The following is an 18912-nucleotide window of genomic DNA, read 5'->3' as shown; positions in this document are numbered from 1 at the left end:
GGTTCAGCAAACACTTCCCTTTGATTCTCTTCCTTCCTGGGGATTTCTGTGGGGAGATGCTCTGTGGTGGCTTCCATCTTAGAAACTGCCTCCACGGTTTCTAAGGTTCTCATGGCTGAGTAACAGTCCAGGGACATGGTTTAGAAAGATGTGGCCTGGCTCTGAGGAAAGGCTTGGTGTGGTGGTGGCTTTGTTACAGAGCCAAAGTCCCAGGCACCTCAAGGGTAGGCAGAGGGTACAGTGGGAAGTGGACTAGAAAGTTTTGCCCCGGAAGCAGTTCCCCAGATGACTTCTAATGTCACTGTGAGTTGAATGGTGTTTCCCCAACAGATATATCCAACTGAATCTGTGAGTGTGACCTCACTCAGAAAGAAGGTCTTTGCAGATGAAATTATGTGAAGGCTCTTGAGATGAGATCATTCTGAACTAGACGGTGAAAGTGTTAGTCACGCAGTCGTGTCCAACTCTTTGAGAACCCATGGACGATAGCCTGCCAGGAATATCCATGGGATGCTCCAGGCAAGAATATAGGAGTGGGTAGCCATTCCCTTCTTCAGAGGATCTTCCCCACCCAGGGATCGAACCCAGGCCCCCTGCCCTGCAGGCAGATTCTTTACCATCTGAGCCACCGGGGCCATTACCATCCTAAACTAGAGTGGACCCTAAAGTCAATGACCAGTGTGCTTAGAAGAGAAGGCTTGAGGGCACAGAGGAAGTAATGTGAAGATGGAAGTAATGCTGCCTCAAGTCCAGGATGGCAAGGATTGCTGGCAGCTATGAGAAACTTAGAGAGAGGCGTGGGGCAGCTTGTCCCTCAGAGTCTTCAGGAGGAAACCAGACTACTGACCCCCAGATTTCAAACATCTGGCCTCCAGAACTGGGGAGAATAAATTTCTGTGGTTTTGAGCCACGCAGCTTGTGGTTATTTGCTTCAGCAGCCCTATAACACTATGCAGCTGCTATTTTGCTATCTGGGGCAGTGAGGGAAACCCTGGACCCAACCACCCAAGTGTCCATCATATCCTGTTAACAACTGCCTCCCTTGCTCCTGGGGCTGTTCTGTGAGGTGCCTCAGCTCAACTGTCCCTTCTCTATCTCCAAATGCTGCCTGGGATCTGATTCCTTCTGCACCAGGTACAACTGTATTGTATTCTTAGTGGCTGGGGTTTTATTACTTAATGATGTCTGAGCCAGGCATGAAGAAACACAGGGCCATCGCCACAAGGCATAAGCCCCATGCAAAAATCACCAGCAGAAATAACATTTTTGAAAATCACCTAAAAAATAAAGGTAGCACCAGGCATGCAATAAACAGCTTCCAGCCACAGTCTGCCAGCCATAAATTTAATCTGTTTTGACCTGGACACAGCTGTTTTCCTCTCTTTTCTTCAGCATCTTATTCTGAGCTGGCAGCGTCCAAGTGCCCATTGTCATTGGCAGTGAGTTTTCATGTTGAAAGACACTTTAATGAGAGAGTTGGCGCCACATTCCGCACCTCGGTGGGTATTGTTCCCTCAGCAAAGTTTGCAGTTAACGAGTTTGGGGTTTTGATCTCAAAAGCACTAGGGAGATAAGCTAGGAGGCCTGGCAGTGACATTCCTTTGGAGACAGGCAGGAGCCAGCACTGTTTTCCAGGAGCTGCTGATCAGCCTGGGAGGGGTCTGCAGGCAGACCACACAGAAGGGGTGAGCATGCTGGGCTATTTCATCCCACTCATCACAGCACCCACCCGAGCTCCTGCTTTCTCCTGGGAGAGAACACCAGAACCCCTGGGTCTGCTTCCTTGAGCTATGGTGGCCCGTCTTGCTTTTCAGAAAGATGCTTTTCTTCCCAGGGCAGCCCAGCATTAGCATGGAAATTGAGACATCATTCTCGAGGGGACCTCTGTTGACATGTTCCTCACACATCAGTGCTGGGGAGCCAGTCCCTCGGCTGTGCTCTGAGCAGAGAGGATACATTTATCCTGTCTCCTGGCAGGTGGTACCCAAGGAGCCCTTGCACTGGACCCTGTCACCACAGAATGTCAAACAACGTGCCGACTTGGATTCTCCAAGCCTGGCTTGGATGTCTCCGGAGGCAGCCTTTCTCCTTCCTGGGACTAATGAGAACCTTTCAAACCATCTTTTTCTCTTTTTTCTTCTTCCTATTTTTTCCTTTCAATATTCTTTTCTGTCTGTGTGAAAGTACCAAGTCCTGAGTGCTGCTGAGAATGGAGTTGTCAAAAGTGAAAAAGGCAAGGAAAAATCAAATGTTACTCTCATCAGCCACAGCTGAAGGCGTATGACGACTGTCTCCCACCGAGGGCCCATGCCAGGCACAGTGCCCCCTGTCTGCAGCCCTGGGTGGTCACGAGGAACTCAAGCACCAGGTACACTTGAAATGACGGAACAGTTAAACCACGGCCAGCTACCGCCCACGCACCTCTGCTTGGCTTTTCTTTTTTGACCGTGCCATGCAGCATGTGGGATCCTAGTTCCCCAAGCAGGGATCAAACCCGCATTGGAAGGACAGAGTTTAAACCACTGGACCATCAAGGAGGCCCCTCTGCTTATCGTCCTCACTTGACTTATGAGGAAGCCTCTCGTGCCTGAGGAATCCATTTCCCATCTTCGTGTGGACATGTGGTGGCCTCACGTACAGAGCAGGGTGGCGTGTTTGGTGGGCAGGGGTTATGATTTGGAAGAGAAGGTTGTGATCTGTGAGGCCAGAGAGAGAGAGAGGCTGGGAGGGAGGAGCTGTCCTGGGCAGAAAGGCAACTTGTCTTTAATGGAGTCCTTCGCGGGAGCAGAGGAAGGGGGGCTAGAGGGAGACGCGGAAGCTGCAGCGCAAAGTGTAAATAGGATGATTGTTGTCTCTTTCTCGGGAAGTAAATAAATCAGCTCCGTGTAGATTCGAGAGGTGGCTGGCGATGCTGTGTACTTACACGGCGTCCTGGACCCGGCCTCTTCATCGCGTTCCCGACGTTGATTCATGACGCCTTCGCCAGCCCACCGAGGGCGGGAGGTGGAGAGAGTTATTATCCTTCCTCTAAATCCAGAGACTGAGAGAGGTTAAGAGGCAGTAAGTTGGGAGTCGAAGGCGGGGTCCCCGCAGCCCTTCCAGCATTTCCTCCACTAGATCATGCTCCACTTAGAAGCAAGTAATTGTCAGGTAACCTATTTTTCGGGGGCTAATTTCAGCGTATGAGGGTTTTGTCTCCCCCGTATATTTCTTTGCCTAAAAAATGTATGAGCTTATGGAGCAGGAAAGAAGAATTTTAATCATGTGCCCGAGCTCATCTGGGGACCAAAGGTCCGAGAGACAGAGAGCAGAGGATGGCATTTCCCGCCCCACCCCACCGGAATGGAGTACCTTTGGCACCCAGGTGAAATGTGGATGGGGAAACGCCTGCATCGGTGGAATCACGGGGCTTCTGGCCTTGGGTTTCCTGAAAATGTGGATCTGAAATGATTTTCTCATTAAGAATCTGTTGACCAAGTGTCCTGGGGGAGGGCTCAGTGCGGGAGAAGAAGTCAGACGCTTTGGCTGTGGGTTTTTGCTCAGGAGTGGTGCTGTGGCGGTGCAGCTGGCTGCTGGGGTTTGCAAATGGGTGGAAAGTGCATAAGCCTCTGTCATCCCAGGCCTGAAGTTCAACCCCGGCTGGAGGATGGAAAGCCAGGCAGTTAGGAAGGGATGAGACTCAGATCTCAGATGCCAGAAGGAAAAGTTCTTTGGAATAGTTCTCCGCAGTGCTACTGCTATAACAAGACCATCCGGAGCTCTTCTCACCCCAAACCCTGCAGCTCTCCCCAGGTTCCTGAGAACGGGCGGGGGTAGCGGGGAGCAGGCGAGCTGCCAGTGGAGCTCTGTCTTGTGTGTTACCAAGGAGCAGGTGAGCAGAGGAAACTGCCTTCTGTCCCCAAAGACCAATTTCTTCCAGCACCAGCAAGTGTGCAGAGCCTCCACCGGGTCCCACACGTCAGGGTGGCCCCGGCTGGAGCCTCACGGACGGCTCAGCAGATGGATGCAAACTCCGCATCTTCAGGCCCCCCTGGGGAGATGCATGGCTCCTTCTACGAGGGAAGGCACACCTGGGCATGCCTGCCCGCCATCTCCTCCGCCCCCCACATGTACACCATGGGGAGAGGAAGCTCTAGGCAGCCTGGGCCCTGTTCCCTTATCCTGAAGCGGCAGGGCCCACACCGATCCCTGCTATATTGCGCAGGCCCTGCGGGGACGTAATAGTATGTGTTTAGCACCATTGCAGGGACCTGCCACCATTATAGCCGTCTGACGCAGTCTGGCGCCCCCCACCTTCCATTGCTTGCCTTCATTCCCTTCTTCCCCTCCCTGCCTCGCTTCTCCATCTCTTTTTTTCTCTCACTCAGCCTCTGCTGAATTCTGCATTGACATCAGCACTTCCAAAAACAACAACAAAGGAAAGTAGGTCACTGGCGGTTTCAGGTCGGAGCTGGGCCCCAGTGCCAGCTGAGTCAGGGGGTATGACTCCTCCCATGCAGAGCAGGGAGACACCCCAAACTCTGCGCCTGCTGCTTTGTAAGTGGGGCTGGGTTCCCACCCCTGCCCCATATTCTCTGGGAAGGGTAAGTCCAGGCACATATTCCGTGTGTTTGCACACTAGCTCGCTGACAAGGCAAAGTTGGGGCTCTGGCACTGAGAGCCATGCTCTGATCCTGGTATAATGTTGGGGTTCAGGGACCCCGGGGTGTGCACAGCTGGTCTTGTGAGTGGGAAGGCAGCCTGAAAATCCACATGTTTATTCACACATGTGTACATAGGCCCGTTGCCTTGGCCTCTTCTGCCCTCTTCCTCGGAGGCATCACACGTAATATTTCCTCTGCTCTCTGTGGTCATGGAACTCCCAGTTCTACTTGAAAGATACCCAACATGCTAATTGGGACTCCTGCTATGATTAAAAAGAAATTTCAGATTAGAGCCACCACACTCTAGAGCCGGGGAAGAAAACAGCTCTTTATAAACGCAGCAGGAGCAGACTTTAGAGTCTTTTTTTTTTTCCTTCTAACTTTGAAAAAAATTGCATCTTGCTGGTGTTTTGCCCATGACGGCTTATGTACAAATAGCCACTGGGTAGGGCCCAACCCATAAAGAGAGGGGTGCTTACAAGGAGATGAAGTTGCAGCTTCCCCCCACCCTTTCTAATACAACAGCTGCAATGGAGTTCTTTCTGTGAGCCTGGATCCTGCCTCACCAGCATCTCTGGCCTCCTGACTTGGGAGATGCCAGCATCCATTCCAGGGCAGCCTTTGCCCAGGATAAAGCGTTTATGAGCAGCCAAGGGTGAGGTACACATTTCAATCAAGCTCCCTGAAGCGATTAGCTTGGGAGGTCCCTAGGGCTGGCCGGGGGGCGATTTAAGCTGTGGTCAGTCACCGACAGGAGGCACGGCAATGAGGGCAGCGCTCCTGAGTGATTTCACTGCAGGGCTGAGCTCATCGCATGGGTACTTTTAGATCTCATTAGCTTGGGGAGAGCAAGAGCACACTGTACTGGGTCCCCGGGGCTCCTTACCTTTTCAAGCAGCTTCTCTTGTTTCAAGAGGGATCAAGTTCGCCCCATCCCTTCCTACCCCCAGCCCCCAGGTACGATGTTTAAATTTTAATGTTGAACTCAAACCCTCCTCAAAGGGGACCATCTGACTCTGTAGATGAAGTGTCTCCTTTATATCGGTTTCATTAAAAGACCCAAGAAAAGAACATCAATGTTTGCTGATAGAAGAGTATAATTGTCTTTAAGGGTAATTGGTAATTATTGCAGATAATTATCTGCAAATAACGGAGAGGCAGGTAATAAAGAGAGAGAAGGCTGAATGGAGGGGCTGGGGCAGGTAAGGAGACCTCACTGCTTCAGTGGGATGAGGTTGAGGCTAGGAGAGTATAAGGCCAGGACTGCACTGTCTGACTCCTCCAAAATCACCTTTCTCAGGGTCTTGCGATTCCCCAGAGCAGGAAAATTCCAGAAAGAATTTGGAGGGCCTCCCTGGGATGGCCAAGGAGAGACGTGGAGAAACAAGAGCCCCTGTGCACTGATTCTATCAGTTCACAAAAGGAGGGGTCCTTTCAGGACACCCCTCTCCATCTCCCAGCCAACACCAGGACTCAATTTCAGAAGAAAGGATTATCTTTATATTGAATAACTTTGGTTTAATGAAAAGTTCGCTACATTAATGTTTCATCGCAAATCAGTAATATCACAATCACAGGCTCCCCTTGTCTTCAGACCATTGTTTCCCAGAAGCAGTTGCCATGTCTTTTGGAATGAAGAGGAGGCAGAGAACCTGGGTTTGGCGTGTGGGATCTTAGTTCCCTGACCAGGGAGGGATTGAACTCGTGCCCTCTGCAGTGGGAGCATGGAGTCTTAACCACTGGACCAACAGGGAAGTCCAAGAACCTGGGTTTGAAAGGCTGTTGCCATTTTATTCTCGTAGTCTCTCAGTCTTCCCTGCCCCCTCCCCTCATTTCCTTCATGTGAAGTAGAGGATTTGGTCAAAGCCAAGCTGGTTAAGAAGGACTATTTCCACTACTGCCTTAGCCTGATCTCCGGCCACTGCTGCCCTGAGAGCCAGGGATGGCATCTGGAAGGCAGAGCGCCACCTATGGGGCAGGGTGGAAAGTGCAGCAAGGATTGCTGCTGCTGCTGCTGCTGCGTCGCTTCAGTTGTGTCCGACTCTGTGTGACCCCATAGACGGAAGCCCACCAGGCTCCCCCGTCCCTGGGATTCTCCAGGCAAGAACACTGGAGTGGGTTGCCATTTCCTTCTCCAATACATGAAAGTGAAAAGTGAAAGTGAAGTCGCTCAGTCGGGCCCGACTCAGCGACCCCATGGACTGCAGCCTGCCAGGCTCCTCCATCCATGGGATTTTCCAGGCAAGAGTACTGGAGTAGGGTGCCATTGCCTTCTCCGGCAGCAAGGATTACTTGAGGCTTTAATTAGACTCCCAGTTTTTAACTTTTTTGAGGATCTGATGAAAAGCTCTCTGTAGAAACTTGCACTTCCCCAGAAGGCCTTGCATCAGAGCCACACAGTTTAAGGACACACTCCCTCATTCCCCAGCTCTGTTTCAGAATCCTGATTCTTGACAAAGCTCTCTCATCTTTCTCATTTCAGTGACATATTTACACTTAAAATCCCAATGTTTCATTTAGAAACATCCAAGCAAAAGTGTAACCATTTATATCATTGTCCCTAAATTTGAATAAAGTTCCAATAAAGTTGAAAATTTTGTTTTACTAATCAAAGTTGTTTAAATAGAAAACTACCTAAATATGTAATAGCATGAATTGAAAATAAATTTAGAATTGAAAAAGCAAAATAACCTGAAGTTATATAAGATGTTACCATTGGGGTAAACCAGGTGAAGTCTATACTGGACCTCCTTGTACCCTTTTGTGGTGGGGTAGGGGATGGGAAACTTCTGTGAACCTATATTATTTTTTTTTAATGTTTTTTAAAAATGGAAAAAAATTTCACCAAGATAAATTATAAAAAAATATACTATCATCTACGAAAAATTACTTGAGCTAGTGATTGCCTGTTCATGTTTTAGCCAATTTTCTATTAGACGATTTAATATTGGAACCAAACTTTCAAAATTCATGAAAATACTCCAAACAAACAAAAAGCAGATATATTTGACTGAAAATATTATGATGATGGTAAGTTAATTTTCCAAATGAACAAAAACAATGAAAAGAAAATCTAAATGTCCAAAACAGTCTCAACAAAGCTCTGAGGAGAGGCCAAAAATAAATTATCAAAAATGCTGAAGGGGGATTTCCCCGGTGACCCAATGGCTAAGACTCCATGCTCCCAATGCAGGGAGCCCAGGTTCGATCCCTGGTCAGGGAACTGGTTCCCACATGCTGCAACTGAGACCCGGTGCGGCCAAATAAATACATGAATTAAAAAAAATGAATACTGAAGAGACTTCCGTGGTGGTCCAGTAGTTAAGACTCTGCTTCCACTGCAGGAGGTACAGGTTTGATCATTGATTGGGGAACTAGGATCCCACATGCTGTGCTATGTGGCCAAAAAATAAAACAAAAAAATACCGAAAGCACAAAAAATTATAAAAAATGCAGGCACTTGAGAGGAGCAGCTAGGAAGGTACCTGTTTTCTGTTTGTACATAGGGACCTCCACATTGTTCTCGCAGGTCTAATTGTCGACTTTGAGTGGCTCTTACCCACTGTCCTCCTGTACAAGGCGGGAGCTGCCTGCAGGGGAAAGGAACATGGGGCAGGCTCTTCTTTCTCTGCCTTTACTAGTGGGATTGCCCTACTATCAATATGTGGGGTCCTTTCAGAAATGGGGACCCAGAGACCACTGTCAAGAAACTGGAGAGGGGCTTCCCTGGTGGCTCTATGGTGAAGAATCCGTCAGTGCAAAAGACACGAGTTCGATCCTGGGTCTGGGAAGGTCCCACATGCCGTGAAGCAACTAAGATCATGTGCCACGACTTCCGCGTCTGTGCTCTAGAGCCCGGGACCCAAAACTACTGAGCCCATATGTTGCAAAAACTGAATCCCGTGTGCCCATGCTCCGAAACAAGAGAAGCCACCCCCATGAGAAGCCTGCTCGCCGCAACTAGAGAGCAGCTCCCACTCTCTGCAACTAGAGAAAAACACCCGCACAGCAACGAAGACCCAGCACAGCCAAAGATAAATAAATAAAATTATTTAAAAAAAAAACAAAAAAAGAAAGAAATTGGAGAAATAACCGTGCCAGCGTGGGAGTTCGTTGTAACTGTACCCCGGTACTTGTGGGGGTGTCTGCCAGCTCCTCCAGTCACTGGCAATCCCAGTGACCCAGTTTGGGAAAGTTTAGGGGGTCAGGAATGCAGAGAGAACCTCTAGGGAAAGATTCTGCCTTTTGATTGATTCTGCAAATCAGTTCTTCTGAGGGTAAAATTCCTGAGGGTGGGAAGAAAGAGTTGAGTCCCACCCCACACAGGTTGTTCCCACTCTTAGCCTTGGGTCATGTGGGAGGGGGTCTTCCACTCGGGGAAGAAAGCCCAGAGCTGTATTGGGGAAGACCCCAGTCTTGGGCTCAAACGCATGGATTTGAATTATCAGGAGACTATTTTTTTCCATCTGCAAAATGGGGATTGTGATCCACTCTCCTCAGAGGTGACACTTCCCAATTAACTCTGAGGTTGTGTCTATAAGGGGACTTTAAAAAACTCTGAAATTCCACCCAGTTCTAAGTTGCTTTTTTGTTGTCAGTCATCACTGGTCTTAGGAGAGAAAAACAGATGTGGAGGAAAGATTCCCAAGAAGACAGGGCCATGGCCTTGCTGGAGCTGGCCTCATGGGTTGAAGTGGGTCAGCAACTCTGAGAGATGAAGCTGTCCCTGAGTGAGGAGGCTGAGGGGAGTGGTGGCCGCTGGCGAGACCAAGGCCAGGCTGGGCCCAGTGTTGGGCTGGTAGGGAAGGAGAGAGGCGCTCCAAAGACAGCAGAATGGTTGCAGGGAGAAGCCCCCCACCCCTGTCCTGGGAGCATCACCTGTGAGGCCAGGAGGGATGTTCGTCTGGTCTAGGGAGTGGGGAAGGGCCGCCGCAGGACAGGTCCAGCCGATCGGGGACAGCTTGGGGGTGTGGAGTCCACAGCAGCCTCTCCTACAGCACCTTCCACCCAAGATATCCAGTCTCCACCCTTCCTGCCTCTGTGGGCACAGAGCTGAGGGCATGTAGGGCCCCCAGGGTGGTCTGAGTCACCTTTCCGATGAACTCTGTTCACAGCCAGCAGAGACACAGATGAGATGAGCCTGGAGTGGCATCGGGAAAGGAGGCTGGTGTGGAAATTCAGAAGAGCCTGTGCCTTAGACTTGCAAAGTGCCAGACACTCAGTGGCACTTTAAATGCCACAGATGAAACAGTGAGAGACTCTCTGGGCGGCAGGCGAGACGAGGGGTCAGGGACCTCGGGGCTTCTGAGGCTCAGACGCTGGGATAAAGAATAAAAACACCTTGGAGACCTCAGTGATCCCGAGCGTGGGGGCGGAATGCCAATATGGAGAGGCACCCGCCACATGCCCATGGACACGGCCTCCAGGAGATGCAGGACTCAGTCCGCTGGAGCCTCCTCGGGGCTGGGAGGCACACAAGCACTTTCAGGGTCAAAGCTCAGTGGGAAATGCTGCCCCCCAGGGCTCAGACCAGATTCCGTCTCTGGTCACATGCCTACCAGTCCCTAAAGAGTGGTCACCAGCGTGTGGGCAGGACTCACCCCACCTTCCACTCTCCCTGGGCAGCGGGGAGTGGTGTCTACATGACAACCCCCTCCACCCTGCTCCTGACTATGCTCCTTGTAATCCTCCCTGGGGGCTCAGACAGCAAAGAATCTGCCCGCAGTGGGAGAGATCCAGGTTCAATCCCTGGGTCGGGAAGATCCCCTGGAGGGGGCATGGCTACCCACTCCAGAATTCTTGCGTGGAGACTCCCCATGGACAGAGGAGCCTGGCAGGCTATAGTCCTCAGGGTTGCACAGAGTTGGACATGACTGAGTGAATAACATTGTCACTTTTTTTTTTCCCAGTCAAACAAAGGGGGATGTTGGTGGCTGGAAGGTAAGTTCCTCATCAGTGCATGTGGTGGGCATCCAATCTGGGGACCATGTGAATGTCCCATGCTCGGATGCACAGGGGCGGTGACAGGACACAGTGCCCGAGAGATGCGGTTTTCTCCCTACTGCACCCTCCTGTCTGTCTGTCTGCATCTTCCCTGCCTCTGACTCTGGCTTCATGATGCCCCAGAGGGTTGTTTTTTCTCTCCAAGTGACACTGTGTGTGTCTTTCGGGGTCTCTCTTGGACTGCGCCAGTCCACACCGGGACCCCATCCCCTCACCACAGTTCCCTTGGTGGGTTTGGCCTGCCGGCCCTGGTCCCTGAGAACGTCTTATTTGGTGGCTGTCCCTTGCATCTCTCTCTGGCTGGAGCAGTGAGCAGACACCTGGATGCTGCCTTGCCTCCATCTCTCATCAGCTGCCACTCGGAAGGCATCCTTGTCTTGCCCATGACCGTCCCTGAAGCTGGGGGGTTGGGTGATCCAGAGCCTCTTGCCTCGGAGGCCTCCCACCTGTCTAGGTCCTGAGCACTTGTGTTTCCTTCTCCCTTAGAGTCTGTCTCCTGGGAAATGGTACTTACAGAGATTGAAGAGTTTAATACATCTCTCGCTTCCTCTATTTTCTGAGAGGGAGCTACAGAAACTGTGGTTGGCAGGGGCTCCCCAAAATGCCTGAGTGAAGGAGGAGGTGGGGGTGGGGTGGAGCCTCAACCAATTTGGACAGCACTGTGACCCAAGCCTGCTCTGCAGCAGCAGTGTCAAATTCTGCTGTTCAGACATGCCATTAATGTGCACGCTGCCACACAGGAATCCGTGACACAAAAGGCACAGCCTTCCCCACCCTCCTGGTGCTTAGAAACGGAGAGCTGTAATGAGAAATAAGAGCTGAAAGCAGAGAGATGCAGGGCAGGCCACATCCGTGCAGGCGGGTGGCGTACCTCGGAGGAGGCTGACCCACTTCTTTTGGAGGTAAGGGGCCTTGTGGGCCGGCTCACTGAAATACCACTTAAATTAGCCACTGCTACCCACACAAGGGTCCCCTTTGTTCTCACCCCTCCCGCATTGCTTTTGGAGCATGTCAACACGGACTCACAGTTATCCTGCACTCGCTCTCCCTCGGGGCATCCTCTGCTGCCTCGCCCAGTGGACATTTTAAGACCACAACCCACCCTGATTCTAGGGGCCCTCTTAAAAGAGACAGACAGAGAGACAGCACAGGTAGGCAGGTCTCACGCTGAGCCTCCCTTTCTTCCTGGCTTTTTGGTTGTACTGTGAGTTATTTAGCCAACAGTAGATGTTTATGTATACTTTTTTAGAGCTTGTATTTATTAACAGCCTGCAAAGAAGGGAGACGGGGAGATTTATACTGAAAGCACAGTGAGTTAAAAGGGACAATTAGAGGAGCAGAAAGAGATATCGAGTAGAGTTGAAAAGGATATTTTAATGCACAAAGGTTCTTGAGATATTTCCCAAGTAGACAGAAGGTAAAAGAAAATTGGCCCATTACAAGCTGATGGTGGGGAATTGGTAACACGGGATGGGAGTAATAGCTGATGGGCTAAACTCCTACTTAGACCAGAGAGCCAGGGTGGGAGGAGGTGAGCTGTAATGCTACCACAATTGCGTCAAGAGGCTGAACATTAGATATTGAGAGGGATCCCATCAAAAGGTACACTCGCTGTGGATCCAGCAAAGAAGATACACAAAGCAAGGCTGACATCTTCCAGGTCAGGGTGGAAAAGGCCCCTGAGGAGCTGGGTCCCAGAGTCAGGTCCACCCAGGGGCTGGTGGGGATAGTCTGAGTGGTGGAAACTCAAGGGCAGATTTGCTGGGAACCACCAAATCCCTGAGGCTCCCAGCCGACTTCAGGGAGCCCCACTCCCAGAGCAAACCTGTTCTCTCTGACCCCGGATGCTGCAGCTTGTCCTCCAAGAAGCCTTCCTGGCTCCTCCCAGCCCCCTCAAACCTGCCGACAGGCCTTCTGGAACCCCCCATTTGCCATAGTGGCAGAGTGCTGAGTGATTAGTTAGGTGGCAAGTAAACATTTGCTAAATGGGATTCTTGGCTCCCTGGTAACGAACAGCCCCAGCAGGAGAGGAAAAAAGGGAGGTGCAGTCTGGGGGAGTTCTGGGGATCACTGATGGTCTGCTGGAGCAAGCGCATGCAGAGGTGTCTGGGCAGCCCTGTGGAAGCGAGGAGAGGGGCTGAGGGGTGAGCCCTTTGCGGATAGGGAAGGAAGGAGTCTGGGAGATAAAACAGCTCTGGGGTATTTCCGAGCTTGGAAGCAGCAGGTGTCTGGGAATGGGACTGTGGCCCAGGCACACTTCCAGGGAGCGCTCCAGCCTGCTGGCACAAGGGAAGGATCTGGCTGAGCAGAAGAGGCAAGGTTTCGATGATGAAATCCACTGTTGAGGAACATTGGCAAGTGTGCCACGGGTGCGGGCCACGTGCTTGCAGAGGCGCTGGGGGTCTGGAGCAGGGACGAGGACCCCAAGGCAGGGGGCTCACACCTACACTTTTGGAGTAGAATCCAAGTTCCCCAAGTAGGATCCCTGGGCCTTTCCCTTGCCAGGCTCACCTCCCACACCTCCCCCAACAGCATTCCCAGTCTTCAACTCACAGTTGGTTGCAGATAGCCCAAACGTGGTGCTATTGCATGCCTCCAGCCCTCTGCCTGGAACACTCCCCACACTCTTCTCTGGCTGCCTCCTCATCCTCTGAGACCCATCGAGTGTCACCTCCTCCCGGAAGCCCTCCCTGACAGCCCCCACCTTGCCTGAGTTTCTCATGGTGGTAATGGGGTGCACTTACAGAGACACCAGTCCCACTCTGATTTCACCCATCCCATACTTGTTTCCACATCTAGGCTCTGAGGTCCTTTTGGCAAAGCCACATCTTCACACTTTTAGGTCCCCAGAGCCTGGGCCAATAGTTGGCATAAGTAGATCCTTGTTTAAAGCTTGTTGAATGAAGGGTAGAGAGCTGGCCAAGCTCTGGGGTCTGGGGAGGAACTTGTGGAGAGAAACGCTGAGACCACTGGTGGCAGATGAGCAGATGGCTCCCTCCTGGGGCCTGGGGACAGCAATGAGGGAAGACGGCAGAGGGGCTGGCCCCACCAGGAACAAAGGGGTGGGGGATGGCCCTAGCCTCTGGGAGGAGGATGGAACTCTCCGGGCAGGAACCCACCCCTCTTTGCCCTGAACCACCCAGAAGAGACGCCGGGTCTGGTGAATTGAGGGGCCTTGGCTTAGCTCCCAACGTGTCAGCTTGCTCCAATGCTCTGCACAACGGTGTCATTGTGCCTGAGTAGCGTATGAGCCACTGAGTGACAAGTGATGTCATCCACCACAGAGCTGCTTTTATTCCTTCTACTCTTAGAGGAGCAAGCTGCTGAAACACACCTGGCATCCTGGGCCCCTCTGCCTCAGCTCTAATAACAGTCGGCAACCAGAGACTGCGCTGTGCTTGACAGAAGTGGATCATTTATAAAACATTAGCATTTCTTGTCCTGACATTTCACTCCCATATTACAGGACTTACAAAGTCTTTTTAAAAAAAAAATGTAATAAAGTGCTTGGACCCTTGATTTTCCCGCCGAGGGCTGTGCTGTCTAAAGTTGGAAATGAAATCAACAACATAACAGCATCCTCAGGTTCTAAAGGGGACAGCTAGGCCTGGCACCGGCCTGGGTAAGAGCAGGCAGACCACTGGGAGCAAACGCAGATAATTTGTTCTGCCGCCACCAGACTCCCTTTAGGGCACATTTCCAGCCCTGTAATTAGGAGGATTTGTCCAGGCCTGGAAACACAGCCTCTTTCTTCTATTTGGGGAAACTCACTCCTTTCTTCAAAGCCAGGGAGGTGGGTGCAGCCTCCAGACCCCACACACATCCACTATTCCATAAGTCAGTCTCTGGCTTCCTGGAACACCCTCTGGGTCCTGGGAACTGGCAGTTCCCTTCCAACTACCCCCCAGAGCCCACTTAAGAATCGACAGCTCAGCTGCTGCGGGTGAAGCTCTTAGGAACAGGCCAGGAGTGATCCAGGGCCAGCCTGCTCTGGGGACAGCCACAGAAATGGTGCCGACCCAGTGCAGCCAGAGCATGGGAAGTAAGTCGCATCCTGTGTCAGAGAGCGAAGAACCGAGAACGTGTGCGTGCATGCATGTGTGTGTGTGTGTGCAGGCACACGTGTCCCAGTGAGTCAGTGTGCCCCTGCTTCAAACAGCACCTCCCACCGACAAACGTGCTTGTGTTTTCAGAGCTGAGCCTAACCAGGCTCGCCCACCCCCACGAAAGCCTGGGATCTGCCACTCCTTTAGGAATGCGGGGTTAAGAATTGAGAAACAGGGTTCTTTCCAAGAGAATTTTATTATTATTATTATTTTTCTCTCTTAATTGGATTCAATGTTTCTTGCACCTGACACACAGCTTCTCTGGTGGGGAATTCGGGTTTGTGCAAAGCCAAAAACAATTGCTCCCGCTCGGACCCCAGCCAGCAGCATGGCTGACCTTGACTTGAGCCCCCCTCCCCTGTCTCTGGGCTTTCCTGCTCCCTTCCCTGCACATCCCCACTTCTGACCCCTGAGTCTGGCCACCCCCCTGAACTCTCCCTGTCCCCGGGGCACCTTCAAAGGGTCCAGGAGGGATGGGGCCTCCGTAATGAAAAGTGCCTGAGATGGTTCTTGAAATGCCCTCTTTGTTCCCCTTCTGCTAAGGCCGCCTGATGCCACCCTCCTGCCACCCTACCCAGGACCTTTGCTGGGACGCCCACCAAAGAGCCTCAAGGAAAAATTCAGCAGCTGAGCCATGCTGGAGGCCTGGGCTCATGCCCAGAGTCTCCCTGGCCTGTCCAGACTGTTGCTGGCAAAGCCCTAGGCTGACGACACTGCCCAGCCTGTTGGACTAACACTGTGAATGCTGCCTCGCCTGCCGGCCTAAGAAACCCAAATCGCCTTCCTGCCCCTTCTCCTTCCAGCCCCTTCCCAGAGCCTGGCTCCCTGATGTCCAACAAGCTGCTTCTAGCTTCTCACCCTGATGCCAATTGCTGCTGTACTGGGAGTGATAGGGTGCGCTGGGGTGGCAGACGGTCTTATGTTGCATATAAAAACATGGTGATGTTCTAAATATCTAAGAATATTGGTCCCCTGAAGTGATTCTTATGGCATCCCCTTCTCTCTGACCCTCCCCACTGCCCTTTGGCCCCAGGCTCGGGAAAAGCCCAGGTTACGCGGGGACTACCGTTGCCAGGTTGGGATTCTAGACAAAAATCCTAGAACTCCTTTCTTGCTAGAAATCACCAATACAACCCTTAGTTCCGCAGATATAGTTTTCCATATAGTTTATAAACATGATGAGACATACAGTTAGGTAAGGGACTAGGGAAAGGACCTGTGCATTTGTGTATATATATGTAGAGAGTGTGTATATATATATAAGTGGACATAGTTATAAAACTGCACCTCCTGTGAGAACCCCATTGCACATGATGAAGTTCTGAATTTCAGCCTCTGATGATCTTGCCTTTGGTAATTGGTTCTTGGAGCCCAGCAGCTGGGCCTGGTCTGCCAGGGTTGCCTGAGACATCAGGAATGAGAGGCATTACCCCCAAAGGAGGGACTGAAGGTGGCACATGGTTGGATTCAGGGCAGGGTGACTAAGTGGCCTCAGGCAAGAGCCAAAGTGCCACCTGCTCACGTGCCCCCACATAGCTGGCGGGCCCAGCCTCTCATCTGTTCGCTGAGTCCTGCTTCCTCCAGGGTGGCGGGGCCCCTTCAGACATCTCCAAATGACCAGGATTCCACAGAGCTCAGCTCCCATGGGGCACTGTCCCATTGTTGCTAATGAAGGATTCACCTTGAGGCTTTAACTGCCTTGCTGGGTGGATGCTGTCCATGGTTGCTCGGCGAGGGGGCTGGCTGGGAACAGCTGGGTGGGATGCACTAAACCCCCCTCTGCTTGGGGCTGTACACTTTGGGTTTATAATCCACTGGCCAGGGCCCAGACAGCAGCCGAAGCCTCTACCAGCCTTTGCCTGAAACCCAGCAGATCCTCCACTTGTAAAAATAGAAAAGAAATCCTGTTCCTTGGTGGACATGTAGCAGTGCTGGGTGCTGGCACCCCGCTTCCTCAGCGGAGAGTGACCACCAGCCCCAGTATCCAGGCCAGGAGCGAGGCCCTCAGGGAGGTACCCAAGGAGGCCTGCTGCACCCCGCTGGGGGCACGGATGGGGGTCCTTCGGGCACACTTGCCCTTCCTCTTGGGCCGTGATGTGGGCATGAAGTCAAAGCTGAACTTGTGCTGGTAGTCAGGGGCGTAGTCCTGCAGCTCGGGGGCCTGCTTCCCGGAGCCCGCCTTCGAGACCTGGTTGCGATTCCTATGGCTGGTGCAGTTCTTGCCCGGCTTCTTGGAGCCTGACCGAGAGCCGGGCAGATGGCCGTGTGGGTGGCCCTTGTCCCTGGCAGGGCCGTGGTGGGGTGGGTGGTGCTCCTTGCGGGCGGCCCTGTCGGTGGTGGTGAGCGTGTGCGACTTGATCTGGTGCGGGGACGCCGGCCCCGAGCAGTTCCGGAAGTCCTCGGCCCTCAGCAGCTTCAGGTCCTGGCCGTGCAGACGCTCAGGGGACACGCAGGGGACCGCCGAGCTGGAGCCCCGGAACCTCTGCAGCCATTCCCACAGGGAGCGTGCCCGGCAGCCACAGTCCCAGGCGTTCCCGTTGAGGCGGAGGAACTCCAGGGCCCCCAGGGGTGCCAGGCAGTCACCTGGCAGCTCAGAGAGACTGTTGTTGAAGAGGAAGAGGGTGGTCAGCCTGCGGAGGTCGTGGAAAGCCTTGTGATGGACCCACTGCAGCTGGTTCTCATGCAGCAGCAGCCGGTCCAGATTCACCAGGCCCCGGAAGGTGTCCTGGCCCAGGCTCCACAGCTTGTTGCCGTGGAGAAACAGGTGGCTGAGGTTGACCAGGTCCACAAAGATGTCATCCTGGAGGTACTCGATGTGGTTGTCCTGCAGATAGAGGTACTGCAGGCTGTGCAGGCCGCCAAAGATGCCGGCCGGCAGGGCGCTGAGCCCACACTTATAGAGGTAGAGGGCGTGGAGCTTCACCAGGCCCTGGAAGGTCTCAGGGGCCAGCGTCCGCAGCTGCCGGTTGTCGCCAAGGTCTAGCTCCTCCAGGTGCACGAAGCCCTGGAAGGTGTTGGGGTCGATGAAGGTGATGTTGTTGGAGTAGATCCACAGGGTGACCATGGCGGGGCTGAAGTGGCCCTGCCGGAGGAGGGTGATGTGGTTGTTCTGCAGGAAGATGCGCTCGCTGTCCTCCGGGATGCCCTCGGGGATGGCGGCGAAGTTGTGCGCCTGGCAGCTGACTGTCATGGGTGCGGGGTAGCACACGCAGTCCCGCGGGCAGCCGCTGCCCAGAGGCAGCTCCCCGGCCAGCAGCAGCAGCAGCAGTTCCACACAGCACCCTGGAGGGGAGAGAGAGAGCACAGCCAGGTCACAGGGGGCTGCCCGGGACGTGGGAGACGGTCAGAGAAGCCGAGCTCCACGGGTATGTGAGCCTCCTTGGTCACCGGGGCTCTGTCCTCGTCTTAGCCACACAGCGATCTGGGGTCTGGGGTCATAGCCCCCTGACTCCTGATGGCTTCCCATGCCCTGGCGCCCCATCTCTTCTGGGGGTTTCTATTCCAGCCTGGGTTGTGAGGTGCGTTGGTGTAGAGGCTGCGGTCCCCCTACATCTGGCGGACTTCTTTAGCCCCACCCTGCAAAGCCCTAGCCCCGCCCACAGCTTCTGAGCCCCGCCCCCTTAGGCCCTGTCATCCTGGCTAGGATTGGGGTCACAGCCCGTGGACTCAGCAGCCAGCCTCGGGGGTCCTGTCCCCCTGGGGTCTCAGCTCTGCCACTTACTTGCCTTTATCTGCATGAGCAGATAGTGGGGCAGGCTCCTGTTCTAACAAAGTAAATATCTCATATGGGCTCCTGAAGAGTCTTTTTATTTCAATTATTCCCAATAACAAACAAAGCGAGCAGGCATGTCACCAAAGTTTTATCTTGAAAGATTTCTCATTTACAGTGCCTTCCACGTCCTCAAGCATGCATCATCCCCCATGACTTAAGATTCCTCATTTCTAAGTAATAATAGTTTTTCTCTGCAAAGGACACGTGTGTGTATGCGTGTGTGAGAGAGAGAGAGGGAGGGAGAGACAGAGAGAGAGGAGGACTGTGGGAGGCACCAGGACTGATGGTTCTGGGGTCCTAGGAGTAGCCAGAGAGAGACTGCCCCTCACTACGGTCCACTGTCTGGTCCCTCCCCTCTCCCCAGCTCTCTGGAGATCCCAGGCTACCA

General features: G+C 52.8%; 1 protein-coding gene and 1 long non-coding RNA gene across 2 annotated transcripts in view; one reads left to right on the top strand and one right to left on the bottom strand.

The window, feature by feature from the left end:
- Positions 1–11452: 11452 nt before the first annotated feature.
- Positions 11453–18912, top strand: part of LOC147352343 (uncharacterized) — a 34371-nt gene continuing 26911 nt past the window's right edge. The window contains exon 1 of the long non-coding RNA XR_015146928.1: positions 11453–11548. This is a non-coding gene — a long non-coding RNA (uncharacterized LOC147352343). The remainder of the gene's footprint in view (positions 11549–18912) is intronic.
- RTN4RL1 (reticulon 4 receptor like 1) overlaps positions 14930–18912 on the bottom strand; it is a 74566-nt gene continuing 70583 nt past the window's right edge. Inside the window, exon 2 of the mRNA XM_086355579.1 lies at positions 14930–18034. Within this exon, the coding sequence (XP_086211705.1) occupies positions 16707–18034 (1328 nt within the window). The 3' untranslated portion in view covers positions 14930–16706. The remainder of the gene's footprint in view (positions 18035–18912) is intronic.

The sequence above is a fragment of the Bos grunniens genome, chromosome 19 (assembly GCF_055505025.1).
Source record: "Bos grunniens cultivar Pamir isolate PY7600 chromosome 19, Bosgru_T2T1.0, whole genome shotgun sequence".
Classification (NCBI taxonomy): domain Eukaryota; kingdom Metazoa; phylum Chordata; class Mammalia; order Artiodactyla; family Bovidae; genus Bos; species Bos grunniens.
Note: the sequence above shows the minus strand (reverse complement) of the source record. Positions and strands in the feature narration are given on the sequence as shown.